The sequence below is a fragment of the Aulostomus chinensis genome, chromosome 15, assembly GCF_037954235.1.
Source record: "Aulostomus chinensis isolate RoL2024-O1b breed Wild chromosome 15, RoL_Achi_v1.0, whole genome shotgun sequence".
Classification (NCBI taxonomy): domain Eukaryota; kingdom Metazoa; phylum Chordata; class Actinopteri; order Syngnathiformes; family Aulostomidae; genus Aulostomus; species Aulostomus chinensis.
Window position 1 is genome coordinate 22,121,292 of NC_141334.1, and position 21,803 is coordinate 22,143,094.

General features: G+C 40.8%; 1 protein-coding gene across 1 annotated transcript in view; it reads left to right on the plus strand.

Annotated features, from left to right (window-relative positions):
• uvrag (UV radiation resistance associated gene) overlaps positions 1-21,803 on the plus strand; it is a 136,501-nt gene that overhangs the window by 46,472 nt on the left and 68,226 nt on the right. The window contains exons 9-12 of the mRNA XM_086226780.1: positions 4,407-4,491; positions 14,257-14,344; positions 16,046-16,106; positions 19,326-19,491. Of these exons, the coding sequence (XP_086082906.1) occupies positions 4,407-4,491; positions 14,257-14,344; positions 16,046-16,106; positions 19,326-19,491 (400 nt within the window). The remainder of the gene's footprint in view (positions 1-4,406; positions 4,492-14,256; positions 14,345-16,045; positions 16,107-19,325; positions 19,492-21,803) is intronic.

The window sequence follows — 21,803 nt, forward strand, 5'->3', positions numbered from 1 at the left end:
TCAAGCTTCATCACATCATTTTCTGTAAACATTTATAGACAATTTTCTTGTTTATACTTAGCTATATCCACATACCCTGCACACAATGAACAGTGGAGAACTCTACAATTTCGCTTTAGCTGAGAGATTAGGAGCCGTTCTTTTGAATGGATCCCGATAATGAACAACATCTTGAAAATTAATGACTCAAAATCCAGCTCCCTTAAAAATAAATATCCACATACTGTACAGAAGTTTGTGGGAAAATATCTCATTTACATTACATATGAGTGATGTGTGGCCAACAGGCTGCTAGTTGAATTTGTACCTCTACTGTACTTTGACAGTATGATACATATACATGGTGCAGGGATGGTAAGATTCCTGAAAACTTACCTTTTTGTCAAAGTGAGTCTTCTGATGTCTAAACTATTAGTATGACCACTTTTCAACCTGTATCTGTATCACTGGATTTGGGACAGTTTTCCTTCTCAAATGTGAATTCTAATGTAAGATTTGGCCAAAGTCATGGGATTAAGAGGATATTTTGCAGGAAGAGTACTCTAAAATCCTCATCAAACTGACAGGGCACAGGGAAGGAAGTGGGGATGGGTGAAGTCAGCTATCAGCCCAGGTGTGAAAGCATCTACATGCCTGTGACATAAGACCTTCAACTGCTCTGCACCCTGATGCTCGCGAGGGCAGAACAACACTGCTTGAAGCTTTAATGAGTGTATATATCTGTGGATATTCTCAGTCATCCAGGTCATGGTAAGTCTCAAAAAAGCATAAAATATGGCAACTGGACTAACCTCGTGTGAGTAGAAGACGTTTCGCCTCTCATCCAAGAGGCTTCTTCAGTTCTGAATCCTGGTGGGGAATATCTTTAACACCTGACGGGTCATTGGTTTCGGGTCGTACGACCAGTTGTTTTTCTTTTTTTGCCACCACCCTCCTGGTAGATATATAGCTGATATTCCCCACCAGGATTCAGAACTGAAGAAGCATGGATGTGGATGAGAGGCGAAACGTCTTCTACTCACACAAGGTTAGTCCAGTTGCCATATTTTATGCTTTTAGATTTTATGAGTGTATTTTTATACCCTTTTTTTTTCAAAATTTCTGTACAACTATTTGTTATTTACTACATTTTTTTAAAAATTGAAAAAATATTTTACAACACATGCGGCGCGGTGGTGCAGTGGTTAGCACTTTCGAATCACAGCAGGAAGGTTCTGGGTTCGAGTCCCGGCTCGGGCACGGGATCTTTCTGTGTGGAGTTTGCATGTTCTCCCTGTGCCTAAGTGGGTTCTCTCCGGGTACTCCAGCTTCTTCCCACTGTCTAAAGACATGCAATTGGGGACTACTCTAAATTGACTGTAGTTATGACTGTAAGTGTGAATGGTTGTTTGTCTGTATATGTTGGCCCTGTGATGGACTGGCGACCCATCCAGGGTGTACACCGCCTCTCGCCCATAGCCGCTGGGATAGGTTCCCGCCCCTCCATGACCCTTAATTGGAATAAGCGGAAGAAAATCGATGGATGGATTTTACAACACACTTATTTTTTTTGTTTACAACCTTATTTCCCTTTAGAACTTTTTTGCTTACTGTTGTATTGCTCTCAGCAAATGATGCCTCTGGCATTGAGCAAAAAATTTTCTGAAGTAAAATAAGGTTGTTAAAAAAAAGTTAAAACAGCAAGAAGAAGAGAGTTACTCATTTTGCATTTTCTGCACTAAAGTCACTCCAAGTGTTTGATACTGTTTTTTTTCTGTTGAGTTTTATATCTTTTATACTCTACAAGTGGAATTACTGTAACAAGCAGAATTGGTTACTGTAATGAAGTTAGTGAGCAGGGCTGACTCTGTAGCTGAATGGTGAGTGCAGTGGTTTCATATTCTTTAGAGCTGGGTTCCTAGCCAGGTGAGGGAGTTGACCTCAATTATAATCCTTTGCGATATCCCCCCAGCCATTGTTACAATAGTAATCACTTCATCAGCTCATCTTCCTGGGTGGTGGATGTTGTTCGAGACTGATTTCCTGTGTTAGAGGGAGAGACTGTTAGGGTTCGTGGTGGTGGATGAGGGAGACCCAAATGCAGACTGAGTTGGGAGGGTGGTGCACAAAAGAGGTTTATTGTTAAGCTGAGGCTGGAGACTTGACATGAGGCTGGAGACTTGACTTGACGTGAGGCTGGAGACTTGATGTGAGGCAGCAGACTTGACGTGAGGCAGGTGACTGGTGACTGACGACGTGACTTGTGTCTGGAGAATTTGAGACCAGACCATGAACAGGACAAGCACAAGACATTAAAACCAACAATGACCCAACACCGAACAGGGGAAAACACCGAGGTTAAATACAAGGAGGTAAATGGGGCACAGGTGGTGCAATCAACCAGGTGAGACACATAAGGTAATCACAGGAGGGAGCTCAGGAAGACAGGACATGACTACAAAATAAAACAGGAAGCATGAGACAGGGATCGTGACAGAGACTGTTTGTCTGTAATTGTCTCCTGTAGTTTGTGACACTGGAAATTATTGAAAATAAGCCATTGTAATTGAGCAAGAAAATTTTTATGAATGCAGAACAGGTGCTGCTGGGTTCCTCTTTTGAGTGTTTGTTAAACCAGTAATGCATCTTTCCACTGTACCTCACTGCTTCTACAGTATACTGAGATATGTAGGGACACACTCACAGAATAGCATTTGTTCCTCCCAGGAACCCATTGAACCCCGTATTCCCTCAGCACATGTTAAAAAGAGGCACCTTCGCACAAATGCTCTCCTACATAGCTGAATCCTCTAGTCACAATGAGTGAAGCCAGCTCATTAGAGATGTTTTTGCTCACAGTGGCCCTCATTTATCAAATGAGTGCACAAACCAGCGCAAATATGAGCGGGCAAATCAGCGAATGACAGGACTCGTGAGATTTACGAAATATGCGTATCATCCCAGCGTGCGAACTAGCGGCTGTTGATAAATTCGGCAGCTGAAATCTATCATAATGATCATATCACGCCCTCTGTAAACGCATGGTTTAGAAGCTGCAACCCTAGAATTTATGACATGGAGCGACATAAGCTTGTAAAGAAAAAAACTTAGGCTGAAGTGGAGACACCCATGATTCCGGTAGACACACACTGTTTGGTATTGTTTGGTAGCCTGAAATCAGGTATAAATTGCAAACAAAAACATGCGACATGAAGATAAATTACAGCTGTGGTCAACGGTGTTTACACAGTCAATCGGAATATGGAATATTTAAATTTCTACATCTGTGATGTTAATAAAACATTTGATGGTTAAACATTTGATATGATGTACAGTATGGATTGTTTGGCTGAGTGACAGCTGGGTTATTCTGGGTTCTCCTGCTGAAAGGACCCGGTGGCCAAAAGACCCAAGTGGATTGCACCTGCATTAGCACAGGTATGGCCTTGGAATGCAGAGTTTCTCTCCTTAATTATGGTTCTTGGTTGTGGTATAACTCCAGGAAGAGATGCCTCGGGAAATGAAAATGACTCATGAGCCACTCATCTCTCTCCTGGAATAAATCTTGGTGGGCAGTCTGGAACAACCGTCTCTAGCCTTATGCATGCGTTAAGGTCCTCTAACAGAGCCAGATCTGCCATCACTGAGCCTTAACCATCTCACAGCCAAAGCTGTCGCTTAAATAGTCGACTACTAAAGTTTCATCTTTCACATCACAGAAATATAATAATTGCTTCAATTATGTGATTGTTTGTTGACCTTTGTCTAATTAATGCACCAATTCAAATCGAAAGGGTGATCGGTTACACAACTACATATTTAAGAAATATTTTTTCATAAATAGGCTACATATTTACCATAAGGATTTGTTGTGATGCACACGTCTTCATCAGTGAAACGATATCTGCTGTTACAACTGCTCTCCGACTCCTGTCCATGAACCACAAGTCACCTCACATCAAATCTAAATTTGGTACATGAACCCACACCTGTCGTAAGATTTCATCACAGAATATGCTTACTCTCAAATTGATAAATGCCACAGCTTGCATAGAAATGAACATATGCACGTTTTTCACTCATTTTCGGTCATACACTCGTTTGATAAATGAAGGCCATTGCGTGTAAAAAGCAGACGTGTTTGTGATCTGTGCTTGTTTTGAAAAGCCTAATTTCTGAACTCCTCATCATCTCATTCTGATGATCCTCCTTTTTTCCTTTTCAACCCCACTGGTAATGCTGAAACGTCAACTTTCAATTAAGACATTTGAAATGTTTCAAGCACATACTCCTCTTTTTTTTTTCCTTCTTTCAAAAGAGTACTTAATAAAGGAGGAGTTTTGGGGGAACAGTGTGGGGACTGAATATTTTGCTGAAATGACATCAGAAACAGACTTTTCTGTCTTTTTTTTCTCTATCTCTGTCAGAGGAATCATTCTCTTCTCAGCATGAGAGTCTGAAGACGGACAAAGAATCCTTGACCAAGCTGCATAAAGAATGCACTGCCAAGAGGTATGTGTCAACCTGTAAAAAAGCTGTTGCTTAATTTCTATGTCTTTATGCCTAAGGGGTGGGTGCTGTTTGAGTATTCAACTGGTGCTTGTGGTGAAGATAGAAAGGAAGGGAAGCTGTTTCCTATGTGATGAAGTAGAGTACTACTTGAAAGTGAGTTTGCCACTCCCACTTCTTACTTGGGATCGGTGTACTCGGCCATGCAGAGACACTCCAATTCCCAGCTGCTTCTTTTGGAATCACATGGCACCTCCAGCTTAGACTCCAAGTGCCAGGTACATCAAGCTCCAGCTGCATGCTCTGGCTTCATGCTAGGGCTATGCATGTGCAATGTGAATGAACGTAATCACATTGTGGTCTGACACAAAAGTATTACAAGAAATGCAAAATGTTAATACATTTTTATAACTTGTTTCATTTTCCCCTAAAAAAATATTTCTGGTATTCCTCCATGTACCACTTAAGGGAGTACCAGAGTTTGAGAATAAGTATTCAATGCTATTTGTTTCATGACTTCTGCTCTGTGCAGATTGATGTTTTCGGTCGTACTACTTATGGTAGGACTTGGAACATTGACTAGAATGGCGGTGATCAACGCTGGCTGCCATGGCACAGCCAGTATGTGACACCTCCGCGTGTGTCTATGCACTCTGGTGCCATCCTTATGTCATGTGTATTACACATTGTGGAGGGGGCACGAGGTCATTAATTAAATTGTTTTGCAATTATCAAGTTTTGAGGAACTGTCAATGTTTCACTGAGGTATGTAAATTAAGATAAGTAGGTCATTGATTAATACTATGCTGTAACCCAATAAAGGGCATGATTAAATAATCATTGCCTGCTGTGCTACTAGTGGAAAAGTTAGTCTAGGTTTAGGTGAAGTCTCATTGGCTCCACCAGTTGCATTTTGCTGCCCATACTGCTCTGATTTCACTTGGCTTATCGTACGATTGTTTTACATTAATATTGTGATAAAGATGACGTGATATTTTGGTGCCCAGTGGTGTGTTTGTCATTTATCAGCCTCCTATGGCACAGGGGGTTAAATGAGTTTAAAGGCTCACTATTTACCAAGAACCATTCTTATAACCCAACTTTAATACATAAAACAATGAAATGAATGACAAGTTTTGCTTTTAAAACTGTGTTTGAAACATCTACAGCTTAACTGAGTTTTGTGTTTTGCTGCTTCAGGACTCTTCAAGTATAAATCAAGCTGAACCACTACAGAAAATAAATGAACATTTAATATGCAAGTATACAAATTGTCACGCTCACATTACATTATATGTTTGTAGTTTGGTAATAATCTTCTGGTCATAATCTTCTTGGTTTACTTAGTCTAGGTTGAAGAGACTGGGGCCTTGTAAAATCATGTTAGGGGTAAACCACATTCTGTTCATGAAACCTGTTGTAGATGTTTGTATATCTCTATAAGTTATCACACAGTTAACCCAACATCACTGCCTTATTTTGTGACTCAGAACTTTGTGTGTAGTGTGTATGTTTTACTATTTTGCTAGCTGGGAGCTTGTTTTACGCACTGAATGTCTGCTCACAAAAAAATGAGGGAGAGGAGGTTGCTGCTTAAAATAATCCCCTGATAAATGTTTATACTTTCCAGACCACTTGAGCATAGTGTTATGTCAACAGTTAAGACTAGACTCTTTGCAGAGACTCACTTGGGCATCAGATAAAATCTCATTTATGTTTAATATTAATAGCAAAACCAATTAATGCCAAGGTACTCAACAGTGTCTGTTTCCAGAGTAATATCATTTTGTCTTGAACTTTTGCATTTTAGGGGTAAAACAAAATGTTATTGATAACTTTTCATCTGCAATATATGTACATTGTGTCCGTATTTTGATCTGGAACTGACAACAGTCTGAGAGGAGTTTGAAAAGGTTTTTCGTGATGGACTCAGACTCATTTGAGCATCAGGAACAACCGAGCCTCATTTAAAGTTAATATGACCAATTGTTGGTAAGACATGCAGCACTTCCTGTTTAGAATGAAACTGTTTTTGGTTCATAACTTTTTCTGGTTTTTGGGTCACATAATTCTTGTTAATTTTTCTTGTAATATTCTTGATAACTTCTCAGGTACATTGTATCTATATTAAGAGTGTCCAGCTTGGTCCAAAATTAAAGAAAAGCAAAGGAGCAGTTTTACAATGTACATTTTTCATTTTGCGCTGTTTTGTTCCAATTTTCTGCTCACTCTTGGGAATCCTAACATATAATTCTTGAGATTGTACAATGTTGCCTGATAGACTTGTAGACCAAAACATTTTTCTGTGATTGTAGTGCCACTCACTGGTTAAAAATTATACACATTTTTTACAATTCTACAATTCTACAATTTCATTTAGCAGACGCTTTTGTCCAAAGCGACGTACAACACAAGCAAGAATTTAGACTTAATTAAGGAAAAGTCCATAGGAAGCGCAAAAGTGCTTCAGTTGTGATTTGGTCACAGGTACTGCCATCTAGTGGCATTAGAAGTGTCGCCCCCCCCTCCTTTTTTTTTTTTTTTTTTTTTTTGACAGACATACAACATCACACAACACAGTTAGTGCTACATAATCACTAAGTGCTGGGTCTTGGACCCTCTGACTTATTCTACCCCAAAGAGGAGAAGAGTCAGGTTAAGTGCCTAGGTGCTCTCTGAGCAATTGAGTCTTCAATTGTCTCTTTGTTAGTTATAGATGGCCTGCTCTACAACCTTCCTGAAAGTTTCATTGCCTGTGGGTACATTTTGGTTCAGATATTGGAAAATATTCTATTCCAGCACCACTTAGTGGCAGACACGTGAATTAAAAAGAAAAAAAAAATTACAGTCAGTAAACAGTGTTGATCTACTGTACAAAATTTGGTGTTGATAGGACTTTTTGTCACTGAGATGACTTATTTCTGATTTTGGTGCCACTTATTGGTCAAGTGTTCCTAAATTTTGCATGAACATTCAAGAATGCAAGGTATATAAATGCCTTGTGGTAGCTATGTGAGATTTTTAGCATCTAAAGTAGGTGTGTTGGTCTGCACCAGTAAGAGTAGCACTTCCTTAGCTTGAACAGTTTTGGCTACTGTATTGCACTTATTGATGAAAAAAAAAAAGAAACTGGATATGCAAGCAATAATGAGCTGAGTCCAAGCTATGTAAAACTGCGACCCCGGACATGATGCAAGTTGGGTTTTTCAGCCATTTGAAGTGATGCAGTTGAACAATTCTGAGCCATAGCCCCACCAATTAGCACCAAATTTACCACGCTGACTAATAATTGTAATGTTAATTGGACCAACTTCTCCAAAGATATGCATTACTTCCTGTTTTGAATTCAACATTGTTTTGTTTATAACTTCTGCATTTTGGGGGCTACTAAAATACTATTTAATAATTTTTCATCTACAGTGTATCTAAATTATGTGTGCAAATTTTGTCAAAATCGGATAATTTGGTCTTTAAGAAGTTGGAACAAGTACATTTTTAATTTTGTGCCACAGTACCTGCAATCAAATGATTTGCACCATATTTGTTGCCAGTGGGAGTTTTAGGCCAAAGCATTTTTTTTTCCTGTGGTTGAAGCACCATCTACTACTTGAAATGTGTGCTTTTCATTTATTAGCCTTTCTACAACCCCCCTGTGAGTTTCATTACCTTCAATAAATTTTGGTTTGGATATTAAAACATATTTTATACAAGTGCAACCTTGTGGATGAGACATACATTTTTGTTTTTTTTTATTACTGTACTGAATTTGGTATCGTCCCCCCTTGGCCCACCACCCACAGGAGGAACCAGTGCAATGTGGTTTGGGCAGCAGACCAAGGCAGGGGCCTTGGTGGTCTGATCCCAAGACATGGAAGCTGGATGTATTCCACGGAGGAAACGGATTGGGGGAAGACTTGGGGAGGTGGTCATCCAATCTCCGGGGCAGAAGTCGCAGAGGCAGTGAAACAACTCTGCGGTAGCAGAGCTCTGGAGGTGGATGAGATCTACCCGGGTATCTCAAGGCTCTGGATTTTGTTGACCTGTCTTCGTTGACACGTTTTTGGAACATTGTGTGGACATCAGGGGGTGGTGCCTTTGGAGTGGCAGACCAGGGCTGGTGGTCCCCATCTTTAAGAAATAGGACCAGAGAGTGTGTTCCAACTATCGAGGATCAATCTCAGCATCCCCTGAAAGGTCTATGCCAGGGTACTAGAAAGGAGGGTCAGGGTGATAGTTGAACCTCAGATTAAGGAGGAGCAATGTGGTTTTCATCCTGGATGTGGGACCATGGATCTGCTCTTTAAACTTGCTAGGGTGCTGAAAGGGGCATGGGAGTTTTCCCAGTCAGTCCACATGTGTTTTGTGCATTTGGAGAAAGCTTATGACCATGTTCCCAGGAGCACCCTGTGGGGGGTACTCCAGGAGTATGGGGTGGATGGCCCCTTGCAAAGGGCCATTCAGTCTCTCTACTTGACAGTCTGGTTTGCGTTGCCGGCAGGAAGTTGGACTTGTTCCCAGTGAGGGTCGGACCTTGCCAAGGCTGCCCTTTATCACCAGTTCTGTTCGTAACTTTTATGGACAGAATTTCGTCATATCTCTTGGCTGGCCTGGGAACGCCTTGGGATTCCCCCGGAAGAGCTGGTGGAAGTGGCTGGGGAGAGGGCAGTCTAGGTTTCCTTTCTGAGGCTGCTGCCCCTGCAACCAGGACCCAGATAAGCGGAGGACAACGAGATGGGCCGAGAATTTGGTGTCGATTGGACTTTAGTCTGAGATATGACTTATTTCCAGTTTTAGCACCCCCTAATTGTCAATTTTGGCAATTTTGCACGAACATTTATTCATGCATGGGGACTAAGAATCTAATGTTTGGTAATGACAAGGCTTTCTGTCACCAAGATGTTGCAACACTTCCTGTTTTTAGTGCATCATGTATAAAGTTGTTGTGATGAGCCTTCATAGGTCACTTTTACAAAGTTTTAGAGTGATCAGACTCGTCTTGATGATTTCCATGTTTTCATCCGCTGGATTAAAGGATAGATGGGTCCATCCATATTCTATAGCGCTTATCCGTTAAGGGTCATGGTGGGGGGCTGGAGCCTATCCCTGCTGACATTGGACGAGAGGCGAGGTACACCCTGGATGGGTTGCCAATTCCTCACAGGGCAACAGATGGGTCAGTTGCCAGTATTTTAAATGAGACAGAGAGAATCAGTGTGCTGTTACAGCACTAAAATGAAATGCAATTGTAGCTTTTTCAATGGTAAAAATAATTGAAACGTGGTGGTCAAAGCTGATGTTGTGGCAGGCTGCTGCAAATAAATCAGCGATGGAGAAACTTTTGTATATTTAACTGCTTGATAAACTTCAGGCATTAGTACCAATGACCTCACAAAGGACACTGCAACATTTAGTGAAACAAACTGTGTACATTAAGCAAAAGAGGACAATGTCAGTATTTTTTAAGGAGTTCAAATACTTACCTGATGAAACAAAATAGCCCTTTTTTTTTTACTGGAATAAACACGAGTGTAGTGCGTATCATTTCACATGTTAGTCTGTACTGCTCCCTACAGGTCACAATAGAGGTGAGCGCATTTTTACTAACCTATGCCAGGCTTGATGTGGGCTAATATGAATGGAAGTTTGAGACATTTTCTTGGCTGTCTTTTTTAGACCTCCTCATGTACACAACTTGTGTCACATTTCCATGTCTCCTTCAAGAATTGCACGTGGTCTGCGCAGTACATGCTGTGTGGCCCGGTAGTTACCCATTACATTCTCGATTGCTCAGCTAATTCCAGCTTCATATGTAGATAAATGAGAACTACTGACTTATTGAGCACACATAATTGAGATGGTTGTGGGAAGTGTTCTGAGACAAGGATTTGTGAAGGGTTTGTGTCTTGGCGAAAATGATTAGATAAGACAAAGCCAGCTGGACAGATATGAGTGATTTTGAATTCAGCAACAATTGCACATTAATCAGCCTAGTTTTTGATTTTACAAAACAACAGCACACAGGGATGAGGGAAATTAAAGAGGAAATCCAAGTGAAATGTGAGGAGCATGAATGGGAGAGCACATCATATCCAATAACTATTTTCCCCACCAAATCCCTTTTTATCTTCATGAAATATTGGGCTATTACCCACACTTCCCACAGTTACTGCAGTGCAGTAAAATAGTACTGGATGCAAAAAACAGACTCTCTCTCTCTCTCTCTCACTCATTCACTCACTCACACACACACACACACACACACACACACACACACACACACACACACACACACACACACACACACACACTCACACTCCCCCTGCCCCCCCCCCCCCACACACACATACATACATACAAGGGTTTATGCAGCTATGCCTTTAATTCCTGTGGCAAGCCCTAATCCTAATCCCTAACCAATTGATGCCTAAATCTAACTTTAATTTTAGTCATTAAGTCGAATTTTAACCAGATCTCAGAAGTTAAATTGCACTGCATAAGGACAGGTCTTGGTCCAAATGAGGACAAGGGATCATGTAAGGTTAGTGTTCTAGTGTTCACTCTGCAGTCCATCTCATCCCAGACCATCTGGATTGGGTTTAGGTCAGGTGACTGTGGAGGCCAGGTCATCTGGAGCAGCACTCCATCATTCTCCCTCTAGGTCAAATAGCCCTTACACAGCCTGGAGGTGTGTTTGGGGTTATTGTCCTGTTGAAAATTAAATGATGGTCCAACTAAACACAAACCGGATGGTATCGCATGTCATTGCAGGATGCTGTGGTAGCCATGTGCCTTCAATTTTGAATAAATCCCCAACAGTGTCACCAGCAAAGCACCCCAACACTATCACACCTCCTCCTCCATGCTTCACAGTGGGAACCATGCACGTAGAGACCTGACACGTCAGGTGGAACCAAAGATCTCAAATTTGGACTCATCAGACCAAAGTGCAGATTTCCACTGGTAGGATGTCCATTCCTTGTTTTTCTTGGCCCAAACACTGCTTGTTCCTTTTCTGAGTAGCGTTTTTTTAGCAGCTATTTGACTTTAAAGGCCTGAATTGTGCATTCTCCTCTGAAAAGTTTATGTAGGGAGTTGTCTGCCTCTAGAACTCTTTGTGACATTTATCTGAACTCTAATCTGAGGTGCTATTAACTTGGGATTTTTGAGGCTGGTAATGCGGATGAACTTATCCTCAGCAGCAGAGGTGACTCTCAGTCTTCCTTTCCTGGGGTGGTCCTTATGTGAGCCAGTTTACTTAGCTGATTAGTTCTTGCTGTAATATGAATTCTAGCAGCTGTCAAATAGGGCTGTTAGCTTGTACCAACCTGACTTCTGCACAGCACAAATGATGGTCCCAACCCCATTAAGAAGGCAAGAAATTTCACAAATGAACCCTGACAAGGCAAACCTGTGAAGTGAAAACTATTTCAGGTGAGTACATCGTGAAGCTCATTGAAAGAAGGCCAAGGGTTTGCAGTGCTGTCACCAAAGCAAAAGGTGGCTACTTTTAGGAATTTAAAATATAAAACATATTTACAGTTATTTAACACCGTAATTCCATTATATCTTGCTTCATATATTTAATGTCTTCGGTATGCATCGACAATGTAGAAAGTAGTAAGCTATTTAACCATAAAGGCCTGATTCATGCAGTCTCCTCTGAGCAGGTGATGTAGAGAGGTGTTACCACTAGAACTCTTTGTAACATTTATCTGAACTTAAATCTGAGGTGCTGTTAACTTGTGATTTCTGAGGCTGGTGACTCGGATGAACTTATCCTCAGCAGCAGAGGTGACTCGGTCTTCCTTTCCTAGGGTGGTCCTCATGTGAGCCAGTTTTGTTGTTGCGCTTGATCGTTTTTGCGACTGCACTTGGGGACAGACGCATATATGTATATGTATATGTGTATATATGCATATGTATATATGTTTATATATGTGTGTGTATATCTCTATGCAGACCCTGCCCCAAGTGGAGGAGCTCAAGTACTTTTGGGTCTTGTCCACGAGTGAGTGAAAGATGGATCGTGAGATAGACAGGTGGATCTGTGCAGCGTCTCCAGTGATGTGGACTCTGCATCAGTCCGTTGAGGTGAATAGAGAGTTGAGCTGAAAGGCAGAGCTCTCAATTTACTAATCAATTAACGTTCCTACTCTCACCTATGGTCATGAGCTTTTGGTAATAGAGGACAATTTCACGGGTACAAGCAGCCGAGATGAGTTTCCTCCAGAGGATGGCTGGGCTCTCCCTTAGAGATAGGGTGAGAAGCTCCACCATCCAGGAGGAGTCAGAGTAGAACCACTGCTCCTTCACATTGAGAGGAGTCAGATGAGGTGGTTCGGGCATCTGGTCAGGTGTTCTCCCAAACGCCTCCCTGGTGAGCTGTTCAGGGCACTTTCAAGTGGTTGGAGGCCTTGGGAAAGACCCAGGATACGCTGGAGAGACCATGTCTCTTGGCTGGCCTGGGAACGCCTCTGGAACCCCTGTGAAGAGCTGGATGAAGAAACCAGGGAGAGGAAAGTCTGGGTCTTTCTGCTTAGGATGCTGCCCCCTCAACCCGACCCCAGATTAGCGGAAGAACATGGCTGGATGGATGGATGAAAGATAAGATAATACTTTATTGATCCCCATTGGAGAAATTTGAATGCCAAAGAACAGGCAACAGAAATATATTAAAAGGGGCAATAAATAGATTGCTAAGCAAGTTTTGCAACTGGTGCATAGGGGATGAAACCTACTGATTTCAAGTTGAGTTTTTTTCCCTTAAAGTGTGTGGTGGCACTGTGGTGCAGTGGTTAGCATTGTCGCCTCACAGCAAGAAAGTTCCAGGTTTGAGCCCCAGCTCAAGCATGGGTTCTCTCTGTGTGGAGTTTGCATTTTCTCTCCATGCCTGTGTGGGTTCTCTTTGGGTACTCCGGCTTCCTCCCACAGTCCAAGGACATACAAATGGGGACTAGGCTAATTGGATACACTAAATTGACCGTAGGTGCGGCTCTGAGTGTGAACAGCTGTCTCTCTATATGTATTGGTTCTGCGATAGACTGGCAACCTGTCCAGGGTGTACCCACTTCTCTCCCAAAGCCTGCTGGGATAGGCACCACCCCACCACAACCCTTAACAGCATAAGCGGTAAAAAAAATGGATGGATCGATGGAAGTCCCTGTGTTTGGTGTAGACTGAGCTTTCTGCACTTACAGAGAAAAAAAACCCCAAAAACCTTAATTTAGAATGCTCTCATAGAAATAAAAAGGGTATACCAAAGAGGTGGAACACTGTGTGTATTGGTCATTGCATTTCCATCAAAATAGAGTTCTGAGTTGTTGTTTTTTTTTTTTTACAGCACAGTGCCAGCAGCATGAAATCCTAATATATACAGTGGACACTCACACATGGTTAATGTACACTGGTCAACCTTTACCTTCGCAATCAGGACTATAATTGATAGAACATGGCTAGAAACCTCAATGTGACATCAAATTTGATTTAATTCACTTAATCACCAAAGCTATTATGTAGAAATGGACCAGACCTGTTGTCACACAAACTGTTCTTGATTATTTGTTATTCAGCTCCTTTATATTCAGCGCCTTTCATTATCTTGATGCCCACAGTGAGTAACAATAACTAGCCAAGATGATTTAAACTGCTCAATTCTTCTTCCTCCCATCTCTTCCACAGCAATCTCTGCTCATCATTTAAAGTCCCTCTACTACCTTAGCACACCTTTCTATAAGTGTTAAGTTTTTGCATCTGATTTTGTCTTCCCAGGGAGCAGTTCCTCAAGTCCAATGCCCAGCTTACCTTCCGCTGTCGTCAGCTTCTTTCTGAGCTCTCCTACATCTATCCCATTGATGTGGTAAGAACATAACACATTATTCAAAAGAGCTTGTGCACATAACATTTATTGTTGATTTGGTAAAAAAGAAGTTGTACAGATGGGAACTTGACTCAACTTTAAACGCTGACACAATGTTACTAATTTTACGGATGAGGAAAAAATTATTAGCATCCCTATAAAAACCTCTTTGTTTTAAAATAAATATTTCCCAAGTCCTGTTAAACAGAGTAATACATTTTTAACACAGCTTTTCCAAACAGGCTCGTTTTAGTTTGGATCCATATATTATTTCACTTTGCAAAAGGAAACAAACTAATGTCACAAAAACAACCAGGGTCAAAATTATTAGCCCCCATGATGCTAATAGTAAGTTATATGTCCTTTTTGTTGGATAAGAGCTTACAGTCATTTTTTGTGATTTTCAACAAGTCTGAGACTTATCTCCTGAGGAATCCCAGCCCATTCTTCTTTGGCAAAGTGCTCAAGTTCCTTCCTTCTAGTCTACTGGCATGGACCACGGTCTTCCGTTCCCCCCATAGATTTCAATAGTATAATAACATTCACTTTGGTGTTCTGGAGGTAGTTCTTTACCCAGAGCAATGTATATTTTTGGGTGTCATGTTGGACGACAAAGTGACGACCCAGACCCAGTTTTGTTGCTAACTGCTTGAGGTTTTCTTTCAAAATATTCACATATCCTTCTTTCTTCAAGACTCCTTCCAATTTGACAAGATTTCTATTTCCAGACTTACAAAATATCCCCATAGCATAATACTCCCATCAGTGTGTTCCACAGGGATGGTGTTCTTTGGCTTGTATGCCTCTCCCTTCCTTTTCTAAACATAAGCGACATCTCTATGGCTAAAGAGCTCTAGTTATAGCTCATCTGACCAAAGGACACACTTCCAGTTACATTATCTATCTTTGAAGGTGGCTATTCTGCAGAAGTGGCGTTTTTATTGGTGTGCAACCTAGCAGGCTATTTGTGTGCGGGGTTTTAGTGATTGTCTTCCTCAAGACTACAATTCCCGACTTGACTAGGTCATTCACAAGTGTCTTGGCAGTTGTTCTGGGGTCTTTAGACACATTTATGAGTAACTTTCTATCCAGGGTCTTAAAATATTCAACTTCCCACCTCTGTCAGGCTTGTTCTGTACTGTATGGCTCTCTTTTAATTTCTTGATGATACTTCTCACTCCAGTTCTTGACATTTGGAAACACTGTGGTAACTTAGTATATCCTTCTCCTGCTTTGTGAGCATCAACAATTCTTTTTCCCAAGTTTAAATTGATTCTTTTGTTTTGGCATGATGCTTTCTCAAGTGACAGCTCAAACCCTAACTGAAGTTTTTATACTGGGTGTCAGTTTTAACTTGATTTACAGGCTGTAATTATTGCAAAGTTAAAGCACATCATTGCACATCAGTAGTTTGTGCTATGGCTTAATACCAGTCAGTTCTTAAGGGGGCAAATAATATGGACTGCTATTTTTTTTGTTTTTTAACTGATCCTTTTATTGTTTGCAAATATAAATAATTTATGCTTTTTAAAGTAGCCTTATATGTTTAGAATTTTATGTTGGACATTCCTTGCTCTTTTTAACAATGGTTGGGAAAAACTTAAAAAAAAATCAAATTTTCATCACGGGGGTAATAATTTTGTTCTCATCCATATCTCTTAATATTGTCTTTAAAGTAACACCTGTTATTTGAATCCACAGGCAAATCAGTCGGATTATGTTATCTGTGGGGTGAAGCTGCCAAATTCTGAAGACTTTCAAGGTAATTTGTCATGTGCCCACATGCCTGTTTTAAGGTTTTAGTTGGAGAAGCTACAGCAAGTCACTCACTCACTGAGTGAGTCACTTACTCACAGTGAGACACATTAAAGGGGCACATTTTCAGTAATTTCCCCTCTGTTAAGTAAATTTTGCTTTCCACACAAAGCAATGCTTTGTATCTCAATGTAGCTAAATCATGGAATACTCAAAAACCTGCATACCTGTAGGTTCTGTAAATGTAGACCACAGAGTTCCAGGTTTTTAATTGGTTGCTCTTGTTTTCCCTCAATATTCCCATGACTTTGCAGATTTTCACACTTAGCACAAACGGTGGCAGTATTGCACCGCAAATGGTAGTTGTCATCTGTCATGGAGCCAAAGATTAAGCAAACTGAGTATTAGCTAATCATTACAGTGTATGGCCACCTGTAACTGATTTTCGGGTGAAAAAAACCCCAAAACATTAAATGCCTTCAAAATGACTTGCAGTGTATCTCAGGTTAAACAATGCTCTGAGCTTGTGACAAATTTTGGTGTGGGAAGAAACACTGTTGGCACTGTGCAAAGTTGTCTTACCAGTGTGCCTTTACAGTTACATGGCTTTGAGTGGGTGCTGGCTCCAGTCAAGGATAGCTTACCATCAGCTTAATACCATGTTGAGGTTTTCTGGTGGGAGATATTTTCTAGAATTTGAGGTTCTTAGCTTTTACAGCTCTTATGCACACAGGGCTGATACATTCAACCTTTGTAGAGACATGTGAGTTAGTGAAAGGGAATCCTACACTGATGACAGAAACCAATTTGCCTCAGCTGCAGATGTTCCTGCAGTTCTTATACAAGACACATGCCAGTATTCCCCTGCGGTCCCCTTCAAATAACAGCTTAATAAGCTTCCATCATATTGTATTTGGGCTTTTTTCTTCTATACAAGCTGCTAGAGTTTGTGCCTATGCCACATAAAAATGCAGAGTACACTTGGAAGGCAAGGCAAGGCAAGGCAAGGCAATTTTATTTGTATAGCCCGTTTTCACAAACAGTTTGTCAGTTTGTCTTGGAAGCAAGATACATATCGGCTGGTTGGGGAGGATGGAGTTCTGATCAATTTCTCATACTACAGTCTATTCATACGGAAATATATACATGACATTGACCATCCATTGACTTTAACAAATGTGTCTATGGTTTGTATTGGCAAGGCAATTTTATTTGTATAGCCCGTTTTTACAAACAGTTTGTCTCAAAGGGATTTACATGTGATCATAACAACATCCTCTGCCCTTAGACCCTCACATCGACTGAGGAAAAACTCCATAGAAAACCCTTTTAACAGGGAAAAACCTGAGAAACCTCAGGGTGAGCAACAGAGGAGGGATCCCTCACCCAGGACGGACAGACATGAAGTAGATGTTGTTACAGACAAGAAAACAGTTTACAATACAAAATATGGGCTTCTGGTTGGTGGGGGAGTGGGCAGACTGGTTCATGGGAGGGGAGCGCAGGCCAGTTTAACAGCAGGGAAAAAGGGGGTGGGGGGGGGGGCGATGCAGGTGGTGGTTGGTGCAGAGAGATGGAGCTCTGGTGGATCTGTGGAAACACAGATAGACTGCGAGACACCAAGGCCAAACTGCCAGAGTGTAGCTCTGTATTAAAAACACACAATATTTGCTAAACAACATAAACTTGCGGATGCCATCGTTTTTCAAGGCATTAAAAGGTTTTGTATCATTGCACTGTGTGTAGTCTGTGAAAAAAATAAACATGTTCAGTTTGTCGCCATTTGGACTGCACCCCAATCACCATAGCTCATCTCCTGAGGTTTCACATCATGCAGCGGACACTTTATTTATTTATTTATTTTGTGTCATCTGACAGGCTAGTAAGCTCCTCATCCTCCAAAATCAAAACACCGGTTGCCCTCAACCAAAGCTGTGGGGTGAAAGTGTCTTCTGAGCTGTTTTATTAACACAGGCAGGGAATGACAATGGAAGGTAAAGAGCCCAGTTCATGCTGGTTTTCTCGGGGTTCATATGGTCATGAAAAACCTGGGAAAAAAAGTAATGGAATTTAAAAATGGCTATTTCCAGGAATGTGAAATTTTTTGAAAAACATAATTATTCCAAGAAATTCAGGAAAAGACAGTTATTGAACTTATACAACAAATATGTCATTCATTTAATATCAACTGAAAAAAAATCCAATTTGGTTCACATTTAATTACGTTAATGCATATTTATATTGTATCACCACTTGGCTTATCATTCATTTTTTTTGATAAATATGTGCTGGGAAATCTTAATTATAAATTTATCTGTCTATTTTTTGTAAGAACAGAACTTTTAGAGAAGGTATAGTAAAATGTTCCCCAAAGGAGTAGAAGAGTCCTGGAAAAATGTGTTTGAACCCTGTTTTCTACTTTCTGAGCAAAAACCATACCACTGACCAATTTCTCTGGCACAAATTTCAAAAATATATTCACCCTGCCATCGCATTCGTCGTCCACACTTTTATGAAAAGACCATATTTCAAGGGGTAAAATACTTAAAGATAAAATTATGGTGATTTCAAATATGTGCCTCAAGGGCTGTCCTGCTGCTGTTTGCAAATGTGAAATCACTTTGTGTGTTGTTTAGAAAACCCTTGTACTTAAAAAGTGGCTTTCTGTCTTTTCATTTGACATCTTCATTAATGCTTCCAGTTTTTCCACCATAAAAGTGATTTGAGCTCAGCAGGGGATAGTTCTTTTTGATGCTTTTACTTCTCAAGTACATATCTGAGAGAAATTAGTATCTCACTGGAGCCAATGTTTTTTGGTGCTGTGTGCACTTGGCCATATGTTGTATCACTTTCAAAACACTTTCCCACATGAATACAGCTATTCTTCATCCTGTGAATATTTGGTTGCAAAGCTGTCTTTGGTTGGATGTTTACCCCTTTTGTTTGGATTCACAAGATGTGGACATGGTTTATGTAATCATAATTTATTTTTCCATGTAATGAAAGCACATTCCAAACAAAGCTGACTGATTCCTTTGAAGTTCTTGATATCATGAAAGACAGACTTTTGGGTGGTTTAAAATTCTGTCATTTGCAATATTTTTGTGGATGTTGATCACCTAAATACCATTGATAGACTAACATTTGTTGTCCTCTAAATGAAACTCTAGCTGATGAGTGATGATCATTAGAATTTCTTTTTTCTTTTTTACTATGTGTCTTGCAGCAAAGGACGATGGGAGTGTGGCAGTTGCCCTTGGTTACACAGCACACTTGGTCTTGATGGTCTCGTGCTTTCTGCAGATCCCTCTTAGGTACCCAGTGATCCACAAGGGTTCCCGCTCCTCCATTAAGGACACCATCACTGACAGACTCACTGAGAAGGAGAGAGAGTAAGTAGGGACCATCACATCTTCAACTTTCCAATGTTCATCTTGTTGTGAAAAGTCTAGAAAAGACATTCAATTAGAAAAAGCAATTTCCAGGCCAGGACAGTTTTTTGAAAATAAAAATAAAGCCAGAAAATTTTGTAAAAGTCATGTCTTTTCAGCTGAGATCATTTGAGACATCTCTTTTATTGATTATCATTAATTTTCATGTTTATGTTATATTATTAATCTTAATTCAATATGCATTGCTGAAACATGGATTTCTTGATTTATTTTTCATGCTTGTGGAGCTATTTCAGAGAATGTGTTAGGCAAGGCAAGGCAAGGCAATTTTATCTGTATAGCCCGTTGTCACAAACAGTTTGTCTCAAAGGGCTTGGGCGATATGGACTAAAAATAAAATCTCAGATTTTTTCACAAAAAATTCGATTCACTTTTTTTGTTTTTTTTTAAGAAAATAAGAAATGCAAAGGACAGAGAGAACTCAAAACAATTTCTGCTTTTATTTTATCAAAAACTTAACTAACCACTGTATGTATGGGTACGATATCTTTAGCGATGTGCGAAGTGACCGCTTCAGTGATTGCTCTCCATTGTGCCCCTGTCTTATCATACGCGGTCCCATGAGTAAATGATTCTACCACAGTAAGCTGTTTTGTTAGTGGGAGTTTGCCGGTTATAGCAGTCTTGTTCCCCACGTAAAGAGTGGCATTTCTCCCACTTGGCTGGATGCCTTTGTTTTAGATGCTGAAATGTTTGTTGGGCTGCTGCCTTTTTTTGCAGTGGGCTTCAAACAAGCTTTGCAATGTGCAGCCACTTGTTCAACGTCTGTCACCGCAAATCCAAACCAGTTCCAAACCACTGACGATGCTACTCCTTTCTTAGAGACAATCTTTTCGCTCTGTTAGTCATGTTGCTGCTATGCATGCGCAGGAAACAAGGGGGGGGGGGAGCCAGAGCCTTTTGGATGTTTGTTTTAGACCACAAAATATCCACTGTGCAGTCTTGTAAACAGGGTCCATCCATCCATCCATCCATTTTCTTCCGCTTATCCTGTTAAGGGTTGCGGTGGCTGGAGCCTGTCCCAGCAGCTTTCGGGCGAGAGGCAAGGTTTACCCTGGACAGGTCGCCAGTCCATCGCAGGGCCAAGACATATAGACAGACAACCATTCACACTCACAGTCATACCTATGGTCAATTTAGAGTATCCAATCAGCCTAGTCCCCATTTGCATGTCTTTGGACTGTGGGAGGAAGCTGGAGTACCCAGAGAGAACCCACACAGCCACGGGGAGAACATGCAAACTCCACACAGAAAGATCCTCTGCCGAGCCGGGACTCAAACCCGGAACCTTCTTGCTGTGAGGCGACAGTGCTAATCACTGTACCACCATGCCACCTGTAAACGGGGTCATTATGGGTAATTGTTAGTGCATCCAAACATGTGTAAAGGGCCAAATAAACTACATCAATTTAACATTAATGATTATTGGGTATGCCGGCAGGTGTTGTCATTAAAACCATTATGTTTTTGCAGTCTCTTTTTGGTCGGGACTCAGGCTGGCCGACACCTCCCCCTTTGGGCAATTTGACCATTGGAGTGTGTATGCAAATTCAGGTTGTTCATCTCTGTTACTGCACTGGCTCTCTTACTTATTACTGCCTAGGGATTAGAAGGCAAGAACAGGTGGTTCTGCACATATAAGCAAATAGCTACACCAAGGGATTTAATCACACTGATGGGGATGATTGGGTGGCAGCCATAACATCCCAACAAGTATTGGGTGATAGAAGAATGTAAATCTATTTCCAAAGTAACAAAAGAAAATGTCCAGAGAGACAATACATTTTTTACATTTTTATGAACATCATAAACCATTGTGTGCATCAGTTTATCTGAAGCCCAGAGACCCGCCAGGTCTAAATAGACAATGTCAGACCTCGGCATCTGGCATATGTAGGAAATGTATTTTATAATGTTTTTGAAGGTCTTATATAAGGAGAAAACTCATTTTAAGCAGTAGTTCAGTGTGTAAGCAGCATCATTCGTGAGTCTGTTGAGAGAGAGAATGTGTGTTTGATGTCTTAAGTTAACATCTGTGTTCCAAAATTAAATCTGCAATGGACCAATAAGTGATGCCACAGCAATACACCGAGTAGGGTATGTGCAGTTTCACTTTTTGTCAGTGAATGAGTGGCAAATGTTCCTATGTTTTTCTTGGAACATGCTAAAATTCAAGAGGGCAAGCTGGAAAGCTATTGGCAACTTCATTAATCAAGGAGGACCCACTACAAATGCTACAGGGTTGACATAAA